Raw genomic sequence first — 25,573 nt, 5'->3', positions numbered from 1 at the left:
AGTAAAAAAAAAAAAATTTTTTAAAAAGTTGAATGAAAAAGAAAATGGGTGAGGAAAAAAACCAATCTTATCAGACATAATATATGTCATTTAATAAGAGAAACATGATACTGCTATAGAAATTGAAAATTAGTGAAATAGAATGCAGATCTCAGTAGATTTTAAAATAAATAATACAGGCACAATTGGCCAGCCATCTGGAAGGAAATAAAAGTGGAACCCCATTGTATACCATGTTCCAAATGGACCAAAGTAAAAAACAAAAACTATAAAATTTTCATTAAAAAGTTAGAAGATTCTATGTAACTAGAGTGGGTGGGTAGTCATCACAATCAGTTCCAGAAAATTGGGAGGTATTCCAAATAAAAATACTTGACTGCATATAATTTTTTTAAAATGTAAAAAACCATAATAAAGTCAATAGACAATGAAAAAAATGTTGAACCATTTGATGAATGATCAAATTGGTAATACCTGGAATACACTAATCAATATAACTTAAAAAGTGGAACTAGACATATTTCTTGATATGATGCAAAAGGAAGTACCCTCACAAAAATCCCTTGCAAAATTTTTTTAAAGAAAAATATTGAATCTAAATTTAATCATGCCTTTAAATCTAATCAGTTTACAAGAAATATGAAGTAGAGAGGAATACATTAAATGACAACATGAGGATGCAATCAGCCAAATCCAGAATATGAGAATTCCCACTGAGTAAAGAATCCAATCCACAGTTTAGAAAAGGGGATGGAGTGGGGCCTGTTATAGGCAAGACAATTAACTAAATGCAGTATCTGGACCTTGTGTGGGCCCCAATCCAAATGAACCAACTTAAAAATTAATTGAGATAAAAGGGGAAATTTAGACATGGGCTGAGTAGTTGATATTATTAAATATTTATTTCTGTTAGCTATCACGATGGAATTATTGTGAAAAAGTCCTTACCTACTTTAAAAAAAAAAACTACATCTTTTTAAAAATAAATTTTTATTGATTTTAGAGAGGAAGTGAGAGGGAGAGAGAGATAGGAACATCAATGATGAGAGAGAATCATTGATCAGCTGCCTCCTGCACACCCCACACTGGGGATCGAGCCTGCAACCTGGGCATGTGCCCCTGACTGGAATTGAACCTGGGACCCTTCAGTCTGCAGGCCAACGCTGTATGCACTGAGCCAAACCAGCTAGGGCCTTACCTATTTTTAAGAGTGAAATAATATCATGTTGGAATTTGCTTTTTTAAAAAATATGTTTTTGCCGAAACCGGTTTGGCTCTATCTCTATCTCTCTCCCTTCCTCTCTGTAAAAAATCAATAAAATATATTTTAAAAATATGTTTTTATTGATCTTAGAGAGAAAGGGGAAAGGGATAGAGAGATAAAAACATTGGTGAGAGAGAAACATCATCAATTGGCTGCCTTCTGCACACCTCCCACTGCGGATTGAGCCCACAACCCGGGCATGTGCCCTGATCAGGAATTGAACCAGTGACCTCTTGGTTCATGGGTCAATGCTCAACCACCAAGCCACACTGGCCGGGTGTGATTTGCTCTTAAATACTCCAGACACTATTCCCTAACTCCTGAACTCCCCCGACCCTCACAAAAAAAGTTGTGTGTGTAGAACAAGGGAATAGATAAGAAAAAATTAGGAGAAGAAAATGGCAGCCAACTAGGCAGACATGTAGTGCACCTCATCCCAAGGCCAGACTGGAAAAGCAACTAAATTGAAAAACATTTACCCGGAATTAACAAATTAGACACAGCTGAGGAGACAATTTACAAAAAAATGAAGGGCAGAGGATGCATAGAGAATGGTAGGAATGGGGACCTGGGCTGGATAGGGATACCCGGCCACCAGGCCAAGAGGGTGAGGTGGAAGCTGCATTGCACCAAAGCCACGTCCCTTGGCGACAGGCATAAAACCCAACTGTGAAAAGGAAAAAATTAGCACTGATAACTCCTAAAGCTGGGTGATGAGTACTTGGGAATTTCATTGTACTAATTCTTTCTACTTTTGTGTATGTTTAAAATTTTCCATGATAAAAAGTTAAAAAAATAAAGAGAATTTGTAAAGGAGCATTAAATAATCAGGTTTCAGGTTATTTGAGAACTTAAGCCAATACTCATTGCTCTCTACAGAAATCTAGCTTGACAAATGTGCTAGTTTTTATGCACTAAGTTTTTAAAAGTGCCCTAAAAGAACCCCCAAAAAGACAGTTTAGCAAGGGCAATACATGCAAATTAAAAAATGCAGACCAGCCAGTGTGGTTCAGTTGGTTGAGCACCCTCCCATGAACCAGGTCATAGTTCGATTCCCAGTCAGGGCACATACCTCGGTTGTGGGTTCAGTCCCCATTGGGGACCATGTACAGGAAGCAACTGAACGATGTTTCTCGCTCACATCAATGTCTGTCTCTGTCTCTCTCTCCCTTCCTCTCTCTAAAAATCACTAAGCCCTGGCTGGTGTGTTTAGTTGGTAGAGCATTGGTCCATGCACTGAAGGGTCGAAAGTTTGATTCCTGGTCAAGGGCATATGCCTGGATTGCAGGTTCGATCCCCAGCACATGTCAGAGGCAACCAATTAATGTGTCTCTCTCATAACAATGTTTCTCTTTCCTTCTCTCTTCACCTTCCCTCTCTTCCTTCTACTCTCTCTAAAAATCAATGGAAAAAATATCCTCGGGTGAGGATTTTAAAAAGTTTTTAAAAATTCACATAGAATTTAATATTTATAATCATGCTGTTATCTTGCTGAAATTTTAATGTAAATCTCACATAATAAAAGCTTAATATGCTAAGTGTCTGATTGGTCAGCCTTTCAGCCAATCAAAGCGTAATATGCTAATGATATGCTAAGGTTGCTCAACCACTCACTATGACGTGCATGACCACCAGGGGCAGATGCTCTGACCAGAAGGTTAGCTTGCTGCTGGGGTCCAGCTGATCGGGACTGAGCGAGACAGGCTGGACACGCCTGGAGCCCTCCCGTGGTCCCTTCCTGGCCCCGATAGTGCACTGGTGGGGTCCCTTGCCCTCTCGCAATCCGGGCTAAGCCCCTCCACCCCCCCGCCTGAGTGCATGAATTTCATGCACTGGGCCTCTAGTCAAATATAAGAAGAGTCAACTGAGGCTTAGTTTGTTGGTGTTTTAACCTAAAGAAACAATTCTTGGTTCATTTGGAGATTTACAGCAATCTTTAAATAGAATTATTTTTCATTTAGAAACAATTAGCATTCACTCTAGTTCCACCTCTATTTCAAATAATGGTTTCTCATATGTGATTTACATTAAAATTTCAGCAAGATAACAGCATAAGTATTAAATTCCATGTGAACTTAAAAAAAACTTTCTTGAATCCTCACCCGAGGATGTGTTTTTAGTGATTTTTATTTATTTAATTTTGTACAACTAGTAAGTACAAAGTACAGAAAATATATAGCTGTTATGATTTTTCAAAGTTTTTGTAGTTGGTAGGAGCATTGTCTCTGTGCACCAAAAGGTAACAGATTCAATTTCCAGGCAAGGCACATACCTAGATTGGCTTTAGTAGTTGCCAACTGACCTCAAAGTGATTCATAGTCATACATTCCATGTGAAATGTAAACATCAGCTCTAAAAATGAAGTAGCAACTCAAAGCACTATAGATTTATCCTCCTATTGTTCTATTATTTTTAATACTAATCTTTTGCATTTTCTATTATTAAAGTAATACTAACCACCACATAAAATATAGTAAAATAAAAAAATAAACCAATCTACCATATTAATATCACCACCACTAGCATTTCTTCAATTCACTTTAAGTGTTGTCTTTTTTGTTTTATTCAATACATCATAATATGTTTATTATATTAAACACATTCATATTAATACTATGTTTGTAGCCATCATTGAAAAGACTGACTAAAATTTTATCAAGTAGCCCTAGCCAGTTTGGCTCAGTAGATAGAGCATCAGTCTGTGGACTAAAGGGTCCCAAATTCGATTCCAGTCAAGGGCACATCCCTCGATGGTGGGCTCCATCCCAAACCCTGGTTGGTGTGCATGCGGGAGGTAACCAATCGATGTGTCTCTCTCACATCAATGTTCCTCTTTCTCTGACTCTCCCCCTTCCTTACATTCTCTCTAAAAATCAATGGAAAAATATCCTTGGGTGAGGATTAACAACAAAAAAATTTTTTATTAAGCAGATTGGCCATAATCACTTAATTATATCTCTTATTCATTTAGAGAATTTTTATAAGCAATTAAGAGTCTGAGCCAAAACTGACAACATATGCCAGGGAGCAAGATCTCAAATACTCCTTATTTTCTATTTTAGATGGTTAGGTGTTTGAAACCATTATAAAATATGCTATAATCACCATATTTATGCATTAATTTCCCCCTATATTTTGGATTTCTTTTCCTTGGAATTCTCAGTCTTAAGTACTTAACAGTTCCAAAGCTCAATATGTACTTCCAAATTGCTTTCCAAAATGCATTATTGATGCATGAGAATGCCACATCAATAGGTATCAGTTTTATGCTCACATTTTACTAGGAACATGTAGTCTTTGGTTCACATATTGAAATGATTAATAGCACTGTTTAACTCTTAACCACTAGGTAAATATGTATACTTTAATAGTACCAACATTTCTTACATCACTATTTTTGAACACCTTAAGGAATTTCCCTCTCAGCAATAATTTTGAAGCATACGAGATAGAATTTTGGATTGAATTTTAAATGTGAAAGTTGGAATTACATTTATGAAATATGTACATGAGACAAATTAGATTTTTCTCAAAATGTATATGTTTCTATCTTTCCATCTTGAATGAGAAACCTAATTGAGAAAATTTTTAGAGGCAAGTACCTCTCAAGAAGCCAGTAAAGACAGCTATGCCATCTTATTTAGGTGGTTTTCTTAAGGCATTCTATTTTTATCACAAGAACTGCATAAAACAGAGGAAAATCTATGAGCCAATGGTCCAGAAATAATGACAACTTTTAATAGGCAAGTATTAATTTAATGGACCTAAGACTATATCAGCTATTGGAATTATGGCTCAGGAATTCTGGAACATAGTTCTGAATCATGAATACAACTGATATTCTACTACTTCTCACAACAAATATCTCTCCTTTCTTTATCACTCAAAATCTTCTGTCCATCACCCTTTCCCTAAAACACATACACACTCAGCTTACATACCTTAGTGATTCTACTTTTATTCTCTAATATATCTGACAAAAAATAAGTACGAAATAAATAAATAAAGGTACATCTGGAAGTAACATTTCCAGTCTGACTTACCACCTGTGTGGAACTGCTTTTACATTCTGTCTGTATCCAGGCCCAGGATGTATGGGTAAAGTATATATTCCTGCACCTTTGTCCCTGCCTTTCCCAAACAATTGTTAGTTCTTTCTTCAACCTTCTTAGGTACAAAAAAGAAATGAGGGCCCTAGCTGGTATAGCTCAGTGGATAGAGCATTGGTCCATAGACTGAAGGGTCCTGGGTTTGATTCCAGTCAAGGACATGTGCCTCAGTTGCAGGCTCGATCCCTGGCACTGGTCGGGGTGTGTGCGGTAGGCAACCAATTGATGTGTCTCTCTCATATTGATATTCTCTCTCTCTGATTCCCCCTCCTTTCCATTCTCTCTAAAAAAATCAATGGCAAAATATCCTCAGGTGAGGAGTAACAAAAATAAATAAATAAATGTTAAAATAAAAAAATAAAAAGTGATGAACACAGAACCAGAGCTCTCTCACAATTTAACTTGTCTTCACATAACCCCTATCTTTCTTCTAGCAATTACTACTTAATTATAGGTTCCTTGATGTTTAGTACCTCCAAATTACTTATTTTTCTTTAAATATGTTTTTATTGATTTCAGAGAGGAAGGGAGAGGGAGAGAGAGATAGAAACATCAATGATAAGAGAGAATCAGTGATCGGCTGCCTCCTGCATGCTCCCTACCAGGCATGTGCCCTTGACCGGAATTGAACCTGGGACCCTTCAGTCCATAGAGTGTCAGAATTTCTTCTCAAGTTCTTCCACTGAGCCAAACCAGTTAGGGTGTCCCTTAATGTTTAGAACTCATTAATTATAAGGTTCATTATTGAGTCAAATTTTTTAAAAATATATTTTATTGAATTTTTACAGAGAGGAAGGGAGAGGGATAGAGAGTCAGAAACATTGACCAGCTGCCTCCTGCACACTCCCCACTGGGGATGTGTCTGCAACCAAGGTACATGCCCTTGACCAGAATCGAACCTGGGACCTTTCAGTCCGCAGGCTGACGCTCTATCCACTGAGCCAAACCGGTTACGGCTGAGTCAAATATTTTAAATAAAAAGAAAAACCCTACCAAAACTAGAATTAAGAAAATATGGTATTGTGAAAATAGTCTAATGTTACCTCTGTTGATATGAAAATATATTTATAAAATGTTTCTGAGGAAAGCAAATACTAGCACAATCACCTTCCTTCTACTACGTATACCTTTTGTTCTAAGAGGGCCCTTCGTAGGGAGACCCTTTGTTCAAGCTCCCGAAGCTCTCGATCATGTTGTGCCTCAGCTTGCATCTTGATTTTGCTCTGATATGCATTCAACAGTTCCACTTCCTGCTGCAGCTGCATCTTCAAAACCTGGCACTCTGCTTCCTGTGCTTCATCCAAACGCAGCTGAAAGAGAGAGAAAGAAAACATATACCTTACTGTGAGCCATCTATGACCTGTGGAAAAGAAGGAGTCTCAGAGAAAACAGACTACTCTTTTATAGATAAATAATTGTTCTCTCTTCTATTTTAAACATCTCTGAAAAATAAAGGTACAGTAACTAATGATGGCATTATGAAAATAAAGCTATCATAAGCCATTTGGAGGAATCCTAAATAAGCATATTTTTCTTAAGAAAAATTTAGACTCTGATTAGGTGATAGAAGACTGAATGAATCTCTTCTCTCAAATGGAAATAACTACAGAACAGGGACCAGCCAACTATAGCCTATGGGCCAAACTGCGTGTGTGTTTAAATAATCCACAAATTAAGAATGGTCTTTACATTTGGAAATGGTTACATATTTTTCTTTCTTTTTTAAAATAAATTTTTATTGATTTCAGAGAGGAAGGGAGAGGGAGAATGAGAGAGAAACATCAATGATCAGAGAGAATCATTGATCAGCTGCCTCCTACATGCCCCTTACTGGAGATCAAGCCCACAACTCAGGCATATGCCCTAAATGGGAACTGAACTGAAACCTCCTGGTTCATGGGTTAACACTCAACCACGGAGCCATACTAGCCAGGCTGAAATGGTTACATTTTAAATGGCTATTTAAGTATCCATACAATATCCTCAATTTTGCCTTCAGACTCCCAAAGCCTAAAATATCTACTATCTGGCCCTTTAAGAAAAATTTACAAAACTTATATAGAAAATATTTTATACTAGAGGCCCAGTGCACGAAACTCATGCACAGGGTTGGGGGAGGTCCCTCAGCCCAGCCTGCACCCTCTCGCAATCCGTGAACCCTCAGTGGACGTCCAACTGCTGGTTTAGGCCGATCCCACAAGGATCTGTGGGATCGGGCCTAAACCAGCAGTCGGACATCCCTCTTGCAATCCAGGACCACTGGCTCTTAACCACTCGCCTGCCTGATCGCCCCTAACCACTCTGCCTGCCTGCCTGATGGCCCCTAATCGCCTCTGCCTTGGCCCCCGCCACCATGGCTTTGTCCGGAATGATGTCTGGAAGGTCATTCGGCTGTCCAGTCTAATTAGCATATTACACTTTTATTATTATAGATGCACTTAAATGTGACCATTTGGATTCCAATATGGAAGTGTGTCCTGACCAGGAATTGGACCAGTGACCTCCTGGTGCATGGGTCGATACTCAGCCAATGAGCCACACTGGCTGGGCACTATAGTACTACTTCTTGCCCACTGCTTAGCAAAGTTGCTGCTCTAATCTTTTTCAGTTTTTTAAATTTTATTTATTTTTTTATAGAGAGGAAGAGAGAGAGAGAAAGAGAGAGAGAAAGAGAGAGAGAAAGAGAGAGAGAGAGAGAGAGAGAGAGAGAGAGAGAAAGAAACATCAATGTGAAAGAAAAAGACAGATCAGTTGCCTCCTATATGCACTCCAACTGGGGATCAAACCTGCAACCTGGATATGTTACCTGACCAAGAATCGAGCCCGCCACCTTTTGGTGTATGGGACGATGCTCCAAACGAGGCACACCGGCCAGGGCACTGCTGCTCTAATATTGATAAGCTTTTGGAATATGTACTAAAGACCTGAGAGGTACTGGCAAAAAGCCTCTTTAGAACTTTGCGTCTAAATAGACCAATGAAAATTCTATATACATCATACCTGCTTCCACGCAATGCTGAGAGCCCAAGCTGCAGGAGAGCTATCACTTCCAACTAGTATTTTAATCAGGTGTAGAAGGATGGGGGCACTAAATTGTTTTGCCTCAATAAAACAAACTCACGGCTTGTGTGGATAGCATTTCATTAATGCTGTGGTCATACTGCTCAGCCAAGATGGCTAACTTCCGGGTCTGCTCCTCCTTGAGCCGTTTCAGAACAGCTTTGTGCTCACTCTTTGGTGTAGTCTCCAGTAGGTGATTTCTTAATGCTTTGTACTGTCTGGTTTGGATTTTGCAGGTGTCCTGAAACTGCTTTTTTATTTGGAGTTCTTTAGACTGGGAAGAAAAAAATAGATGTATATAATTTTTAACATAAGGCATTTGGCATACCTTATGCTTACATAAAAATAAAGGCTACTAGGAAAAAGGGAAAGGAAACATAAAAGATGAAATCATAGGTTACAGGTACTTTTGCACTTGGCTATTGGGCCAGATCACTAAATTCTATACATTTTAATAACAAAATTCTAATTTAAATCATTAGAATACCAACAACCTCATTTATCACAGTATTTCAAGCAATACTCAATACTCTGCTAGTAAGTTTAGCTAATGAATAAATATTAAAATTAGTTTTGATTACTGTGTATATTTGATGACAGAAAGTTAAATTTCTTCTCAAGCAATAAGTGTAGTAAATATTAAAGCACAGACAATATTTTATCAGATCTCTCAGGTAGAAAATAAGCACATTTACTCTGTTCCTTATTTGAGACACTTTGCTCTAATTTCTTCTAATCACAATCTTAATTCCAACTACATGGTCTGGGACACACCCCATAAAAAAGGGTATTGATAATTAATATTGTTATTACAATTGGTCTTTTCCTTCAGGGAACACACTAGGTAGAAACACACTTAAGAATAGTTTACTCTTTAACAACACCACAAATAAAAACTTGCAAGTCAGTTTACTTGCAATTAGCTGAGTTTACTAATCTTTCAAAGATCAAACAAAAGTTATGGGGCAAAGGAGAGGACAACTCTTTTTAGGATGATGATAAACATGAATTACATAAACATTTATGTGATTAAATAATCCAAATTCAGAGATGTAAGAGTTTTGGCTTTAATTTTTGGTTAATCACAGGTTAGGCATTCTATGAGCTCAATTTTTAACAAAATTTAGTATGATGAAATATATTTCTATAAAGTATATTGATCAAGCCTACTAGTGAGAATATATTCATTTGCTACAATAAGGCAGAACCTATGGTTGAAATTATTTTACCTTAATATAAATACTGTCAGATATTAATTGGTCGATACAGTATGCAACAAATGCATATATGACCAAAGTAATACATTTGTCAAGGAAGTAGTCCCCCCCACTACAATATCAAATATAATCCTTCCATATTTTATACCAACTGAGACACTAGGTCATAGTCATATACCTTTATTCTGTGAAGGGCCAAGAAATGTCTAGTTAGAGAAACACTTGGTTTAGCTATGCTTGATAGCACTGCTCTTAAATACTGTTCTTGGTTAAAAAAATTCTTCCAAGTTAGCCAGGATCGTGAAACAATGAATTTAGACATTCCCTTCTGCCTCTGTAAAGCAGCCTCCATTCTTTTAAGTTTTTATTTTTAAAATAGTGTACCAAGAAAACTGTATATCACTAGCCTAATGAGAAAAAAGAACTCCTTGAAAAGAAAACAAAACATTTTTTCTCTACTTACTTTTTTTTTCCAGTTTATCGAGAAATAACTGACCTACATCACTGTAGAAGTTTAAGGTACAGAGCAAGATGGTTTGATTTATATATATTGTGAAATGATTACAATAGGTTCAGCTAACATACATCTCATATAGAAAATTTTTTCATAAGAAGAGTAATATCTATACGAAGAATAAACTATCCCTCAATGTGTGTGATTCAGTCAAAGCAAATGACTGTTAAGTTATAGTTGTTTCTACTCATTTAACACTGAAAGGGCACCATTTGGATGGCAGCTAAAGAAACAGCAGAGTAGACAACAGGCGTTTACCCAACCCATTCCATAGAAATGGTATGCCAACCCCCACAAATCCTAGTCAACTCACGTACGTGCTCAAACTAAAGATCCCCTAGCCTTCTTTAAGGTCTTGGAGAAAGTTGGAAAGGTAACTAAACACTTAGGCAAATAAAAATGAAATAGCTTGATGTTAAAATCTAGTCTATTTTGAGCAAGTAGATAGAAATATGCAACCTAAGGAAAATGGTGATTTTTCTTTCCTACAAAAGTAATAGAATAATTTCCTTTGTGGGAATTCCTTTCTTTTTTTTCTTTTCTTTTTAAGATTTTTTTATTGGTTTGTAGAGAGGAAGGGAGAGGGGAAGAGAGAGAGAGAAACATTGACGTGAGATCGGAACATAGATCAGCTGCCTCCTGCATGCTCCCTGCCAGGGATAGAGCCTGCAACCCAGGCATGTGTCCTGACTGGAATCAAACCAGCAACCTTTTGGTGCATGGGATGATGCCCAACCAACTGAGCCACACTGGCCATGGCCAGGCCTTTATGGGAATTCTTGAGCTCATTTGTCATCAGAAGGAAGCATTCTATTCAAAGTCTGACTGTGTTTGTAAAACATTGTTTTCTCCTCACTTTCTGTGAAAATCAGACTATTGTTTACAAGCTTTCAAACTGAAAAGGCTCCAACAACAGGAAACAGGAAGGGTTGTTAAACATCAAACAACCTTAACAAAAGGAAGATAAACAACCCAATCAAAACATGGACAATGGACCTAAATAGATACTTTTCATTTGAAAGAGGACATAAAGAAGGCCAAGAGACATGAAAACATGCTAAGTCACTAATCATCCGAGAGATGCAAATCAAAACGGCAATGAGGTACTATCTCACACCTGTCAGAATGGCTATCATCAACAATTCAACAAATGACAAGTGGTGGCGAGGATGCGGAGAAAAAGGAACCCTTGTGCACTGCTGGTGGGAATGCAGACTGGTGCAGCCACTGTGGAGAACAGTATGGAGTTTCCTCTCAAAAAACTAAAAATGAAACTACCATCTGACCCAGTGATCCCACTTCCAGGAATATATCCCAAGAAACTAGAAACACCAATCAGAAAGGATATATGCACCCCTATAGCACAATTTACCATAGCTAAGATTTGGAAACAACCTAAATGCCCATCAGCAGATGAATGGATTAAAAAACTGTGGTACATCTACACAATGGAATACTATGCTGCTGTAAAAAGGAACTCGGGGGGAGTGGGAGGACAATGGGGGGATAAGGACACATATGTAATACTGTAATCAATAAAGGAAAAAAAAAATCAACCAACTATCCTACAGAAATGCAGTCATATCAGATTTATGGTATGACCATAAAAACTAACTAAGCTTTCAGTTTGGTTTATTTTTGGCTGCTGCTGAATTTGAAACTAATTAATTATTTCACAGACATGTTGTTTAAAAAATCTTTTGTGGGAAATTATCTATTCTGTTACCAAAAGAGTATATCTCTTTCCACTAAAAAGACAAAATAAATCTAAAAAATCATTATGAATTCCTATTTTTGTAATCAACAACTAAAGCAGGTTATGTGGATGGACAGATTCCTTTCCTGTTTGAAAGGAATTGGGTGAGAACTGGGGATACCACTGGATGTGGTGCAGCTTTAAGATTTTAACACAGAATACCTCGTGTTTCCAAGACATGGAAACAACCAAAGTGTCCTTCAGTAGATGACTGGATAAAGTAGTATTAAAATTCATAATAAGGCCATATATGAATTTTACTTTACTCCAAGACAGCTTTTCAGTTAAGACCAAGAACAGTTTTCTAGTTTAATTATCAAATATTTTTAAAAAGAGGAAAGGGCTTAAAAAGAAAATACTGTGGGACCTGGGCCTTATTTGATATAAATAAAAGTTTAAAGTGTGCAGACATATACAGATTGAGGTGCTAATGTGCATGATAGCTTATATATTGTGTAGTTTTAGTTTATTACGATTCATGTGACTATACTCCTTCAAATATTTATTACAAGTTATAAAACTTGAAAATTTCTTGGAATTGTTAACTCTGGTTGACTCTGGTGAAGGGGGTTGGACCAGGTGGCTGGAGGGACAAAGGGGAGAAAGGGAAACCTTTAACTGTATAGTGTACTTTGGTATCTTTCAAATTTCATATCATATGAATGAATTCCTCTATTCAAAGCAAGTATAAAAATTAAAGTTCTGCTGATTCCACTATTTTTCTTCAGATGTGCACAGACAATGAAGGGAGAGGAGTTAAAAACGCCTATTTTATTCACTGGCTTTTGTACTAATTAGGAACTGACTTTTTTGGATACAAATCACATTTAGAGCAAATAAGATTCCAAACTGAATTAACTGGAACAGAGAAAAAGCCAACAGGTTAGCATGTTGACATGTAATATAGCATTGAACATTTGGGTACATTTAATATAAAAATTTTGATTCTTATTGATGGCACTTCCTGCAGTTAAGTTTTGCTAGTTTGTGGTACTTGGTGAGAAATACATAAGCAAAAGTCTGTAGCTACAGACACTGCACATTAAAACTAATCAAACATGCTTAAAATGAAAAGAAGAAAAAAATTTATTCAATTTCTTTATGACAGACATCTATCTTAGACCTTTACTGTTTACGTGGATGCTTTTTTTCTCTTTTCCCTGTCAAGCTTAGGCTAAAGGTACCTTCAGGCTCTTAGGCTGCTGTCGAACCTCCATGACATGCTTTCGCCTTAGTTCCCGTTCTCTTCGCTTATTATATTCCAGCTGGTTAGTGAGCTCAGTTTGATGCTGTAATCTGATCAACTCACAGCGCATCTTCTGAATTGTGTTGAGGTGACGAAACTCCAGTTCTTGCATGGATTCATGTTGTCGCAGTAGCATGGCATGCTCTAAGTCCTTTTGGGTCTGCCTTTTATTTAACTCCTAATCCAAAAAACAAGAGACAAAAAGTTAATGTCCTTTTCCTTTCCTTCTTTTATGTATTGCTTCTTACAAGCCCAAGGAATATTATTATTCTTGCCCTGGCTGACATGCTCAGTGGTTAGAGCTTCAGCCTGCACACCAGAGGGTCACAGGTTTGATTCCTGGCCTGGCCAATGGGAGGTACCTGGGTTGCAGGTTCCATACACGCATGTGGAAGCAACTAATTGATGTGTATCTCTCACATTGATGTTTCTCTCTTTCTCCTTTCCCCCTTCCTTCCACTCTCTTTAAAATTCAATGGAAAAAATACCCTTACTCCTAGGATGAGTATTTAAAAAACTGTTATTATTTTCTTCTTTAGATTAAAAAGAACAAGTGTTAAAATTAATACAACAAAGAGTTGGTTCTTTGAAAAGATTAATAAAACTGACAAATCTAAATAGACTGATTAGCAGGGAGGAAGTTGAAACCAATAACAAGACCCTACCTTTTAAAAAACAGAAGTCCAGACCAGATGGCTTCACCTGTGAATTCTACCAAACATTCAAAGAAGATTTGAAACCTATCCTTCTTAAACTCTTCCAAAAAACTGAAGAAGAGGCAATACTTCCTAACACATTTTATGAGGTCAACATAACCCTGATACCAAAACCTGACAAGAATAACACACACACAAAAACTACATACCAATATCGCTGATGAATACTGATGTAAAAATCCTAAACAAAATACTAGCAAGTAGAATACAATAATACATTAAAAAAATAATACATCATGATCAAGTGGGATTCATTCCAGGGGCACAAGGATGATTCAACATATGCAAATCGATCAAGGTAATACATCACATTAACAAAAGAAAGGATAAAAATCATACGATCTTATCAATAAGTGCAAAAAAAGTATTTGATAAGATACAACATCCATTTTAAAAACAATAAAATAGGTATAGAAGGAAAGTATCTCAACATAATAAGGCCATATATGACAAACCCACAGCCAATATCACACTCAATGATGAAAAACTGAAGGCTTTTCTTAAAAAATCAGGAACAAGACAAGGATGCCCACTCTCACCACTCTTATTCAACATAGTTCTAGAAGTCCTAACAATCAGGCAAGAGAACGAAATAAAAGACAACCAAAGGACTTGTATGCATGCATATAAGCATAACCAATGGACATAAGACACTGGGGAATAGGGGAGGCTAGGGGACTGTCTAGGGCGGGGAAAAAAATGGACACATATGTAATACCCTTTGTAATAAAAAAAAAAAAAAAAAAAGAAAAGAAAATACTTAAAAAAAAAAAAAAAGACATCCAAATTGGGAAGGAAGAAGTAAAAGTGTCACTATTTGCAAATGACATGATTCTGTACATAGAAAATACCAAAAACTACACCAAAAAATTAATAGAAATAATAAAGTTGTAGGATACAAAATCAATGTACTAAGATCCACTGCTTTCTTATATACCAACAACGAAACTTCAGAAAAAGAAATGAAAAAAACTTCCTTTTGCAGTTGCAAGCAAAAGAATAAAGTACCTAGGAATAACTGTAACAAAGGATGTGAAAGACCTATATACTGAAACCTAAAAAGCATTATTAAAAGAGATTAAAAAAGACACAATGAAATAAACACAGATATTCTGTGTTCATAGACTGAAGAATCGACATAGTTAAAATGGCCATATTACCCAAAGCAATATACAAATTCAATGCTATTCCCATCAAAATCCCAGTGTTATTTTTTAAAGAAACAGAACAAAAAAAGTCATCAAATTTGTATGGAACCACAAAAGGCCCCAAATAGCCAAAGTAATGAAAAAAAGAATAAAGCCAGAGGTATCACACTAACTGACTTCAAATTATACCACAGAGCTATGATAATCAAAACAGCATGGCACTGGCAGAAATGGAATAGAATTGAGAGCTCCAATATAAAACCACATGTATATGGGCAGAATTTTCAGCAAAGAAGCCAGAAACACACCATGGAGAAAAGAAAGCCTCTTCAATAAGTGGTTCTGGCCGAAACCGGTTTGGCTCAGTGGAAAGAGCATCGGCCTGCGGACTGAAAGGTCCCAGGTTCGATTCCGGTCAAGGGCATGTACCTGGGTTGCGGGCACATCCCCAGTAGATGTGCAGGAAGCAGCTGATCGATGTTTCTCTCTCATCGATGTTTCTAACTCTCTATCTCTCTCCCTTCCTCTCTGTAAAAAATCAATAAAAATATATTTTAAAAAAAATAAGTGGTTCTGGGAAACCTGGAAAGCCACATGCAGAAAAATGTAACTAGATTACAGTTTGTCCCCATGAACAAAAATTAATCAAAATGGATCAAAGACCTAAATGTAAGATCTGAAACAATAAATTACACAGAAGAAAACATAGGTTTTAAAGTTGTGAACTTTGGTCTCAGAGAACATTTTATGAATTTGACCCCAAAGGCAAGACAAGTAAAGGCTAAAATAAATGAATGGGACTATATCAAACTAAAAAGCTTCTGCAGAGCAAAAGAAACCAATAACAAAATAAAAAGGCAACTGAATGAATAGGAGGTGATATTTGCAAACAACAGTTTGACTTTGGGTGATGGGCACACAGTGCAATACACGACTTCATATCACAGAAATATACACTTGAAACTATATGATCCTCAAAGGTTTAATATCCAAAATATATAAAGAACTTATAAAAAAAATCAACACTAATCAAATTAAAATATGGACAGAGGACCTGAACAGACACTTCTCCCAAATGGCTAACAGTTATATGAAAAGATGTTCAACTTCACTAGCTATTAGGGAAATGCAAATTAAAACTACAATGAGATACCGCCTCATACCTGTTAGAATGGCTATTATCAACAAAGATAGGTAATGAAAAGTGCTGGAGAGATGTAGAGAAAAGGAAACCCTCATTCACTGCTGCTGAGAATATAGACTGGTACAGCCATTATAAAAAAGAGTCTGGCAGTTCCTCAAAAAATTAAGAATAGAGTTACCATAAGACTCAGCAATTCCTTTCCTGGGTAATCTACCTGTAAAACTCAAAAACATGTACCTGCAAAGATCTATGCACCCTATGTTCATTGCAGCACTATTCGTAGTGGCCAAGACATGGAAACAACCAAAGTGTCCTTCAGTAGATGACTGGATAAAGAAGATGTGGCACATATATACAATGAATTCTACTCAGCCATAAGAGAAGACAAAATACTGACATTTGCAACAACATGGACGGACCTTGAGAATATTATGCTAAGTGAAGTCAGTCAGTCAGAAAAAGCTAAGAACCACATGACCTCGCTCATATATGGGATATAAAACTGAAACTCACGGACAAAGACAACAGCGTGGTGCTTACCAGAGGGAAAGGGGTGGTGCGGTAGCGGGGGCTGGAGAGGGCTTAATACATGGTGACAGAAGATGGTTTGACTTTGGGTGATGGGCACACAGTGCAATACACGACTTCATATCACAGAAATATACACTTGAAACTATATGATCCTATTAATCAATGTTACCCCAATAAATTTAATTAAAATGTGCGAAAGTGAAAATAAATAAAAATAAATAATAGTACAACACACTCACACACACAACACAAAACGTAGAAGTCAAATCAAACTTGCCCCTTTTGCCTAAACCCTTTTTCCAGAGGACAATGTTGCAAATGTTTCTCAACCTTCCCCAGCTCATTATAACATATCTATTACAGAAAAACATACGTTTTTTTAAAAAGTGAATAATAATATACAATATAGGCATGTAATATGCTTTCTTCATCTAATAATATAATGGGCATATATACAAATCAGATCAGTACATGTAGATCTTTTTTTAAAAATTTTTAAGTAAGTACTACTTTGCAATACCATAAACTTGCCGTTTTTTTGCTTTATAAACAAATTTTCAATAAATATCCATGTGTGATGCATCATATAATTACATTATTATTTCTTAAGGATAGATTTCTAGAAATGGATTTGATGGATAAAAGCATACGTGCATATTATAGTTTACTTATTTATTTTTTGTTAATCCTAACCCAGGGATACTTTTTCCTTTTTTTTTTTTTTTTGTAGAGAGTGAAAGGGAGACATTACTCAAGCTAGAAAGCTAGAAGTATTCTTAAGCTCTTCCTTTATCTCATTCTCCATATGTAATGAACCAAATATTCCCAATTTTACCTCTAAACTTTACCTTTGTGCCCCAACCAGGACAGGGGATGGAACCTGCAACTCAGGGACGTGCCCTTGACTTGGAATTGAACCTGAGACCCTTCAGTGCATGAGCCAATGCTCTAACCACTGAGACACTGGCCAGGGGTGCATATTACATTTTAAGCGCTACTTCTGAATTATGTTTCAAAAGGGCAGTTTCAATTTATACTCTTACCAATACTACCCATTTCTCTATGCCAGACTCAATGCCTTTGAATAATTATGTTATATTTGAAGCTTATTTTAAGTCACTCTTGGAAATAAATTTATCCATGCTCACAGGTACCTCTGATAATGAGATCTACTGTTTTCTCAAGTATAAGAGCTTCAGGATTTGTCTAATTGTCTATAATAATAAAAGCGTAGCCCTAGACGGTTTGGTTCAGTGGGTAGAGCATCAGCCTGTGGACTCAAGGGTCCCGGGTTTGATTCCAGTCCAGGGCACATGCCTGGGTTTGCGTGCTCGATCCCCAGTGGGGGGCGTGCAGGAGTCAGCCAATCAATGGTTCTCTCTGAATCATTGATGTTTCTATCTCCTTCTCTCCCTTCCTCTCTGATATCAATAAAAAATATTAAAAAAATAAATAAATAAAAGCGTAATATACTAATTAGACCGGACGGTCTTCCAGACGTCCTTCCTTCCTGCCAAAGCTGCAGCAGGCAGGGGCCGCGGTGGTGGCAGCCGGGGGGCTGGGGCCAAGGCCCTTGCACGAATTTCGTGCATTGGGCCTCTAGTATGATTATAAATCTGTTAAATGACTTTTTGCCTCCCATGTGCTTAGAGATTGGCCATCATCATGAACAACACAATAATGATCTGGACCAGGAAGTTCATGACCTACAGACTACTTCAGTGGAAACAAATGATCACTGATGTTCTTTACACCCTGGGAAGGCAACAGTACCTAAGACAGAAACTCGGGAAAAACTAGCCAAAATGTATAAGCACACCAGATGTCATCTTTGTGTATAGATTCAGAATCCATTTTGGTGGTGGCAAGACAATTGGCTTTGGCTTGATTTAGGATTCTTTGAATTACACAAAGAAAAGTGAATCCAAACATAGATGCTTACAAGACATGGCCTGCATGAGAAAAAGAAGACCTCAAGAAAACAGAAAAAGGAATGTAAGAATAGAATGAAGAAAGTCAGGGGAACTGCAAAGGCCAATGTTGGTGCTAGCAAAAAATGAGCTGGAGATTGGACAACAGGATTAAAGATTATTTAGTGACTTTATCTGTGATTATTGTGCAGTTTTTTTATGACAGGATTAATAAACAAGAACTTTTATGTGAAAATAAATGTGTCAAATGGTAACATACACTTCATGGCATCCATTGCAGATCAAAGGCATAATAAATTATCCAATTAATTTTTTCATATTTAAAAGCTAATACTTCTTTTATTCATGGATTTAGTATTTATTAAATATAATGTTTATTGAGTCAGATACTAAGCATATAAAGACCCAAATAGAATCCATGATTTCATATAACTTCTTTTAAAAAAAACTTGTTTAATTTATTGATTTTAGAGAGAAAGGAAAGGAAAGGGGACAGAGGAGAAGGAGGGAGGGAGGGAGGGAGGGAGGGAGGGAGAGAGAGAGAAACATTGATTTGTTATTCCACTTATTTATACATTCATTGGTTGATGCTTGTATGTGCCTTGACCAGGGATCGAACCTGCAATCTTGGCATATTGGGATGACACTCTAACCAAATGACCTACCCAGCCAGGGCCTGTGACTTCATATAATTTCCATTCTAGTGGGGAAGTGAGACTTCCTCCAAAAAGTGCATGTATGTGTGACAGAGAGAATACAAAGAAAAACATTTAAAGAAGGGAGAAGGATTTTGTAATCAAGGAAGGAATTTCTGCCAAAACCGGTTTGGCTCAATGGATAGAGCGTCGGCCTGTGGAGTGAAAGGTTGCAGGTTCGATTCCGGTCAAGGGCATGTACCTTGGTTGCGGGCACATCCCCGGTGGGGAGTGTGCAAGAGGCAGCTGGTCCATGTTTCTCTCTCATCGATGTTTCTAACTCTCTATCTCTCTCCTTTCAACTCTGTAAAAAGTCAATAAAATAAATTAAAAAAAAAAAAAAAAAAGGAAGGAATTTCTGAGGAGGAGACACGTGAAGAGAGGTATGAAGGAAGGGAGAAAGCAAGTCACATGGATATCAGGTGAAGAAGGACTTAGGGAGAGGGAAGTGTAAGTGCAAAGGCCTTGAGGCTGGGATGTTGAGTGACACATAGGGTGTCCCAAAAAATGTATACATACTTTACAGTTGATGGCTCAATTAATGTTTTTTTTCTTTTTAGATTCAACTCATTGGAATTAATAATCATTCAAAATGTGTATACATTTTTTTATCCTGATTTCACATCATTTAAACCTACCTCCCTGACAAGGTCCTGCTCTAAGTTATGGCGTCCAAGTAACATTCTTCTCTTGAAGCGGCGGCACTCCAGCTCTAGGTATTGTCTCTGACGTCGAAGAAGATTAGCCTCTTCTTCTGCTTGGAAATGCTGTATATTCTCCTTTTGCTTTGAAAGCCACTCCTGTTTTTCTTTTTTTGGAGTGCTCTGGTTTTCATTTAGCTCCTAGCAACATAAAAAAACCACTGAGTTCAAAATACTTAAAAATTAACTACATGAATGTACCATTTGGTATCTGATATCCTATTCTATATAATAAAAGCCTAATATGCTAAGTGTCTGACTGTTCAACTGTTTGACCAGTTGCTATGATGTACACTGACCACCAGGGGGCAGACACTCCTACCAGTACGTTAGCTTGCTGCTGGGGTCCGGCCAACCGGGACTGGACGAGATGGGCCAGACACACCCTGGAGCTCTCCTGTGGTCACTCCCTGACTCCGATAGTGCACCGGCGGGGTCCCTCGGCCTGGTCTGTGGGGATCAGGCCAAAACCGGCTCTCAGACATCCTCCGAGGGATCCCGGATTGTGAGAAGGCACAGGCCAGGCCGAGGGGTCCCCACCGGTGCCCGAATGCATGCACCAGGCCTCTAGTATTTAAATAAAATATTTTACCTATGTCCTCTCTACTGAATATGCAGGGCAATGACCTTAAGGAGGTAGGTAATATTTTCCTTTTCCTTGAGTTATCCATGAAGTAGAACAGGAAAGAGAAATGTACACCGGAAAGCATGCATACCCTTTTAACTTCACACAGCTGAATTTATGATGGTTTCTAGCTTCAAAAGCACAAAATGACTGGTAAATGAAGTAAAACACACCTTCCTTTAATCTTTTTTGTGACAGAAGGCAATGATTTCAGGTAAAAATAGTATGTGAATTAAAATTAGGGCTGCCCTAGCCGGCTTGGCTCAGTGGATAGAGCATCGGCCTGTGGACTGAAGGGTCCCAGGTTCGATTCCAGCCAAGGGCACATGGCCTGGTTTGCGGGCTCAATCCCCATTAGAGGGTGTGCAGGAGGCAGCCGATCAATGATTCTCTCTCATCATTGATGTTTCTCTCTCTCTCTCCTTCTCCCTTCCTCTCTGAAATCAATAAAGAAATATATTAAAAAAAATTAAAAAATAAAATAAAATTAGGGCTAAAATACAGTTATGTTTCACTTCTTGGTTTTAAACAGTCTAAATATTAAGTTTTTTTTGAAAAATTATGGATAGACTCAATGTAAAAGAATTAAAAATTAAATAGAAAAATCAACAAAACCATAGAAGAACAGAGATCTTCCTCATGAATGGCATTTAATATTTAGCATTAATAACCACTGAACAATCAAAACCAATGTTTAACTACAGCATTTTAAGTAACATCTCATAAACTAATAAATGGAAAAAATGCATTTTATTGGGTAAGTGAGGGCATTGACAATATACTCAATGAGGCAAACCCTAGAATGCTAATTAACACTAGTATATTTTCAATCTAAAAGGCATCACCATATGCCTTTTAGGTTAAAAATAAATATAAATTATTCATCTTTCCTAGGTATAAAATGATTTTTCAGAGATTACTAACCTTTGGTCTTTCCCGTTATCAAGAAAGAGACCAATTCTTTGCAACTTTAGTTCATAAAATATTCAAACAACAAAAAAATAAAAACCACATAAATTAGTAGCTCTCAATGTAAGGGTGTATGTGTATGCACACTATGGGACAAGTCAGTTACTTAATAAATGCATAGGAAAGCTATTATAAGTAAAATTATGTCTTCAGATGTTTCTTTTTAGATCTTAATCAACTGAGGATATTAGTTCATTGATGAGTAATGATTATAATCCATGTCTTCATTCAAACTGATATACATTTAGTGAACACAAGCAACAAAAGAAAACTTTATTTTGCATAGGGAATATAGTCAATAATATTGTTATAACTATGCATGGTGCCAGGTGAACACTAGACTTATTAAGGAGATCACTTCATAATTTATATGTCTAACCATTATGCTATACACCTGAAACTAATATTGAATGTCAACTGTAATTAAAAAAAAAATTTAAAAGAGAAATTTATCCTAATGCTTCTATGAGTTGATCAGGTGGATATAATTAACAATCAGATAACTGCCTTGACAATTTTTATAAAATAAGTACCTCCTTAAGCTGTTCTTTTCGAAGTTTGTATTCTCTCTTCCAGGACTCCAAAAAGCTATTCAGTTCTTTCTTCTGTTGGGCCTGAATATGTTGCTGGAATTTTTTCTCCTCATTGGCCATCACTTTAGCCTGTAAGAAATTTAAAAAATGGATCAAATTAGTTAAATAGATTCAAAGCAGCAGTTTAATACATATCACCAATGATACCTTTGTTCCCCAAGAATATAAAATCAGTATAAACATTACCAAAATAAGAATTCCCAAATTATTATTATTACTCAGATCTTTTATTATATGAATTTTAGGAGAATCAGAAAAATAAAATTCATCTTTAAAATAATATATATAATCTGTTTTACTTCTGATTATATATTAGATACATATCTATTGTAGAACATTTAGGAAATACAGAAAAACACAAAGAAGAAAAATCTTATGTGATTTTAGCACCCAGAAATAACCAATATAAACATTTTGGTGATACTCTTCCTAATTTTTTCATGCATATATTTATATATACATATATATTTTAAACAAATCTGTAATTATATTGCACATCTTATTTCATGAATTGTTTTTGCAAATATGCTAATTTCTACCTCTTCTCAAGTTATTAAAAACACTACCCAAAGCCTAACAGGATTCTAAATACCTGTACATTCTTTCACAAATTATTTCAAAATCAAGTATGTATTTACACCATAAGTTATTTTGCCAACTTCTCTACTATTGTGAGAGAGTGGTTCTTCTTTTTTGGGGGTGGGAGGAGGGGAAGGGTGAAAAGGGTAACAATGACAATGCCTCAATGTGGTCTGGCCAGACATATTTTATGATTTTGTGTGAATTTACTGAGAAGTTTACATTTTCCTTGAAAAAATGTTACTCTCAAAATAAAATGAAACAGATGGGACACTGAAAACAGAAGAAAAGATTTCCCATGACAAGACTGCTTAAAAATACACCATTATCATACTAAACAAATGGGCTAAATCTTAATTTCTCAATTTATAACCTTTAACATGTTGTGTATATTATAATAATCTTTGATTATTCTGACATAAAAATCCTGTTACAAATTTTTTAAATGTTTTCAAAAAATACAGAGAAGAGCCCTCACCGGTTTGGCTCAGTGGATAGAGCATCAGCCTGAGCACTGAAGGGTCCCAGGTTCGATTCCGGCCAAGGGCACATGCCTGGGTTGCGGGCTCCATCCCCAGTGTGGGGTGTGCAGGAGGCAGCCAATCAATGATTCTCTCTCATCATTGATGTTTCTATCTCTCTCCTTCTCCCTTCCTCTTTGAAATCAATAAAGAAATATATTTTAAAAAAATACAGAGAAGAGAATCAAGAATGATATTTTGAAACCTAAACCACCTATTGATGAGTTTCTCAAAGTCCTCAATTACCAGAGAATCCAAAGGCCAAGAATAGTTGAATGACTTACTACTGTGACACTATAAACTATCAACATCAGATGATCCCATGTCTATTGGTTCCCAGACTCAGTACTTTTTTTTTTTTTTTAAATAGATTTTATTGATTTTTTTTACAGAGAGGAAGGGAGAGGGATAGAGAGTTAGAAACATTGATGAGAGAGAAACATCGATCAGCTGCCTCCTGCACACTCCCCACTGGGGATGTGCCTGCAACCAAGGTACATGCCCTTGACCGGAATCAAACCTGGGACCCTTCAGTCCGCAGGCTGACGCTCTATCCACTGAGCCAAACCGGTCTGGCCCAGACTCAGTACTTGATACTGTACATGTTATATAAATATTTCTCCTTTTCCCCAATTGATTTGCTTGGTTCTGGGAACAGATACACTAACACCAAAATGCTACCTTGATTAATTCTGAGATGATCAAAAGCTAGAATAAATAAATTAATAATACTGAGCCCTGGCCGGGTAGCTCAGCTAGTTAGAGCATTGTCCTGATGTGCCAAGGTTGTGGGTTCAAACCTCAGTTAGGGCACATACAAGAATCAACCAATGAATGCAGAAATAAGTGGAACAACAAAGCGTTGTTTCTCTCTCTTCGTCTCTAAAAATCAATAAAAAAATTAAAAAGTTTAAAAAATGCAATGCTGAATCAGTCACCTCTTTTTCCATAGCAGCCTGATGTTTCTTGATAAGTTTCTCCATTTCTGCAGCAAAATTGTTATGTTGCGTTTCAAGATCTTTATCTAATCTGAGGCGATGTTCATCCATCTCAGCCTTTAGCTTATTTTCTAGAGTCATCAGCTGCTTTTGATGTTGTCGCCTCATTCTCTTATAGCCAGACATTTGTTCTCTAAGTTCAGAGTCCTGCTCATGTTCTTGCATTTGCCTTGTAACCTAGAAGGAAAGAATAAAATAAAGCAAACATTTTCCTTTCAAAAGCATTTTAGACCACTCTGCTATTAACTAAGTAGGCAATTAATTTAAGAGATCCCAGCTAGCAATTTCCAGCAGGTCTTTTAAACAGACAAGCTGGTTCTAAAATTTATATGGGAATGTAAAGGAATAGGCAAACAATCTTGAGGTGGGGGGCAGTAGTTGGAAGCATACACTTCAGTAATCAAAATAGTGTGGTTTTAAGGATAGGCCAAGTAGATCAAAGGAACAGAATAAAATATAGAAATAGACCCATACATATTCAGTCAATTGATTTCGGCCAAAAAGCCATGTTAATTCAAAAAGAAAAGTGTTTTTTTAACAATCCTGCTAAAACTTTGGCTATTGTGAATAATACTGCTATGAACATTTGTGTACATGTACTTGTTTAAATAGATGTTTTCAATTCTTTGGGGTATATTCCTTGGAGTAGAATTGCTGGTTATGTGGCAATTCTATGTTAATCTTTTCGAGGAATACTCAACTGTTTCCACAGCAGCCAAAGCATTTTACATCCTCCCAGCAGTATACAGGAGTTCCAATTTCTCCATATGTTCTCCAACACTTAGTTTCCTTTTTGTTGTTATTGCTGTTTTTAGTAGCCATTCTAGTGGTGTGAGGTGGTACCTCATTGTGGTTCTGATTTGTATTTCCCTAATGAATAATGATGTTGAGTACCTCTTTTCATGTGGTTGTTGGCCATTTGTATATCTTTTCTGAATAAATGTCCATTCAAGTCCTTTACCCATTTTTAAATTGGGTTGTTTAAACTGGATTTTAAAACTAAAAAAATTGATTTATCAAGAAAAAAACAGTAAGAAAAAGAATAGGTAAATCACAGATGGAGACAAAATATTTGCAAGATATATATGAGATATAATACTTGTATCCAGACTATATAAAGAACTCCTACAAATCAATATTAAAAAAATGGACACCTGATAGCGTCGGCCTGCAGACCAAAGGGTCCCAGGTTCAATTCCAGTCAAGTACATGTACCTCGGTTGCAGGCTCCTCCCCGGCCTGGGCCCCACAGCCTG

The 25,573-nt window shown here is 36.8% G+C and overlaps 1 protein-coding gene across 6 annotated transcripts in view; it reads right to left on the bottom strand.

The window, feature by feature from the left end:
- Nucleotides 1–25,573, bottom strand: part of TAOK1 (TAO kinase 1) — a 135,792-nt gene that overhangs the window by 10,375 nt on the left and 99,844 nt on the right. For all 6 annotated transcript variants that reach the window (XM_015566750.1, XM_015566749.1, XM_015566752.1 and 3 more), the window contains 6 exons: nucleotides 24,258–24,494; nucleotides 22,160–22,288; nucleotides 19,970–20,173; nucleotides 13,105–13,344; nucleotides 8,495–8,707; nucleotides 6,501–6,683 (listed from right to left, as the gene is read on the bottom strand). In XM_015566750.1, coding sequence (XP_015422236.1) covers nucleotides 6,501–6,683; nucleotides 8,495–8,707; nucleotides 13,105–13,344; nucleotides 19,970–20,173; nucleotides 22,160–22,288; nucleotides 24,258–24,494 — 1,206 coding nt within the window. The remainder of the gene's footprint in view (nucleotides 1–6,500; nucleotides 6,684–8,494; nucleotides 8,708–13,104; nucleotides 13,345–19,969; nucleotides 20,174–22,159; nucleotides 22,289–24,257; nucleotides 24,495–25,573) is intronic.

Source organism: Myotis davidii, unplaced genomic scaffold (assembly GCF_000327345.1).
Source record: "Myotis davidii unplaced genomic scaffold, ASM32734v1 scaffold363, whole genome shotgun sequence".
In the NCBI taxonomy this organism is placed as follows: domain Eukaryota; kingdom Metazoa; phylum Chordata; class Mammalia; order Chiroptera; family Vespertilionidae; genus Myotis; species Myotis davidii.
Note: the sequence above shows the minus strand (reverse complement) of the source record. Positions and strands in the feature narration are given on the sequence as shown.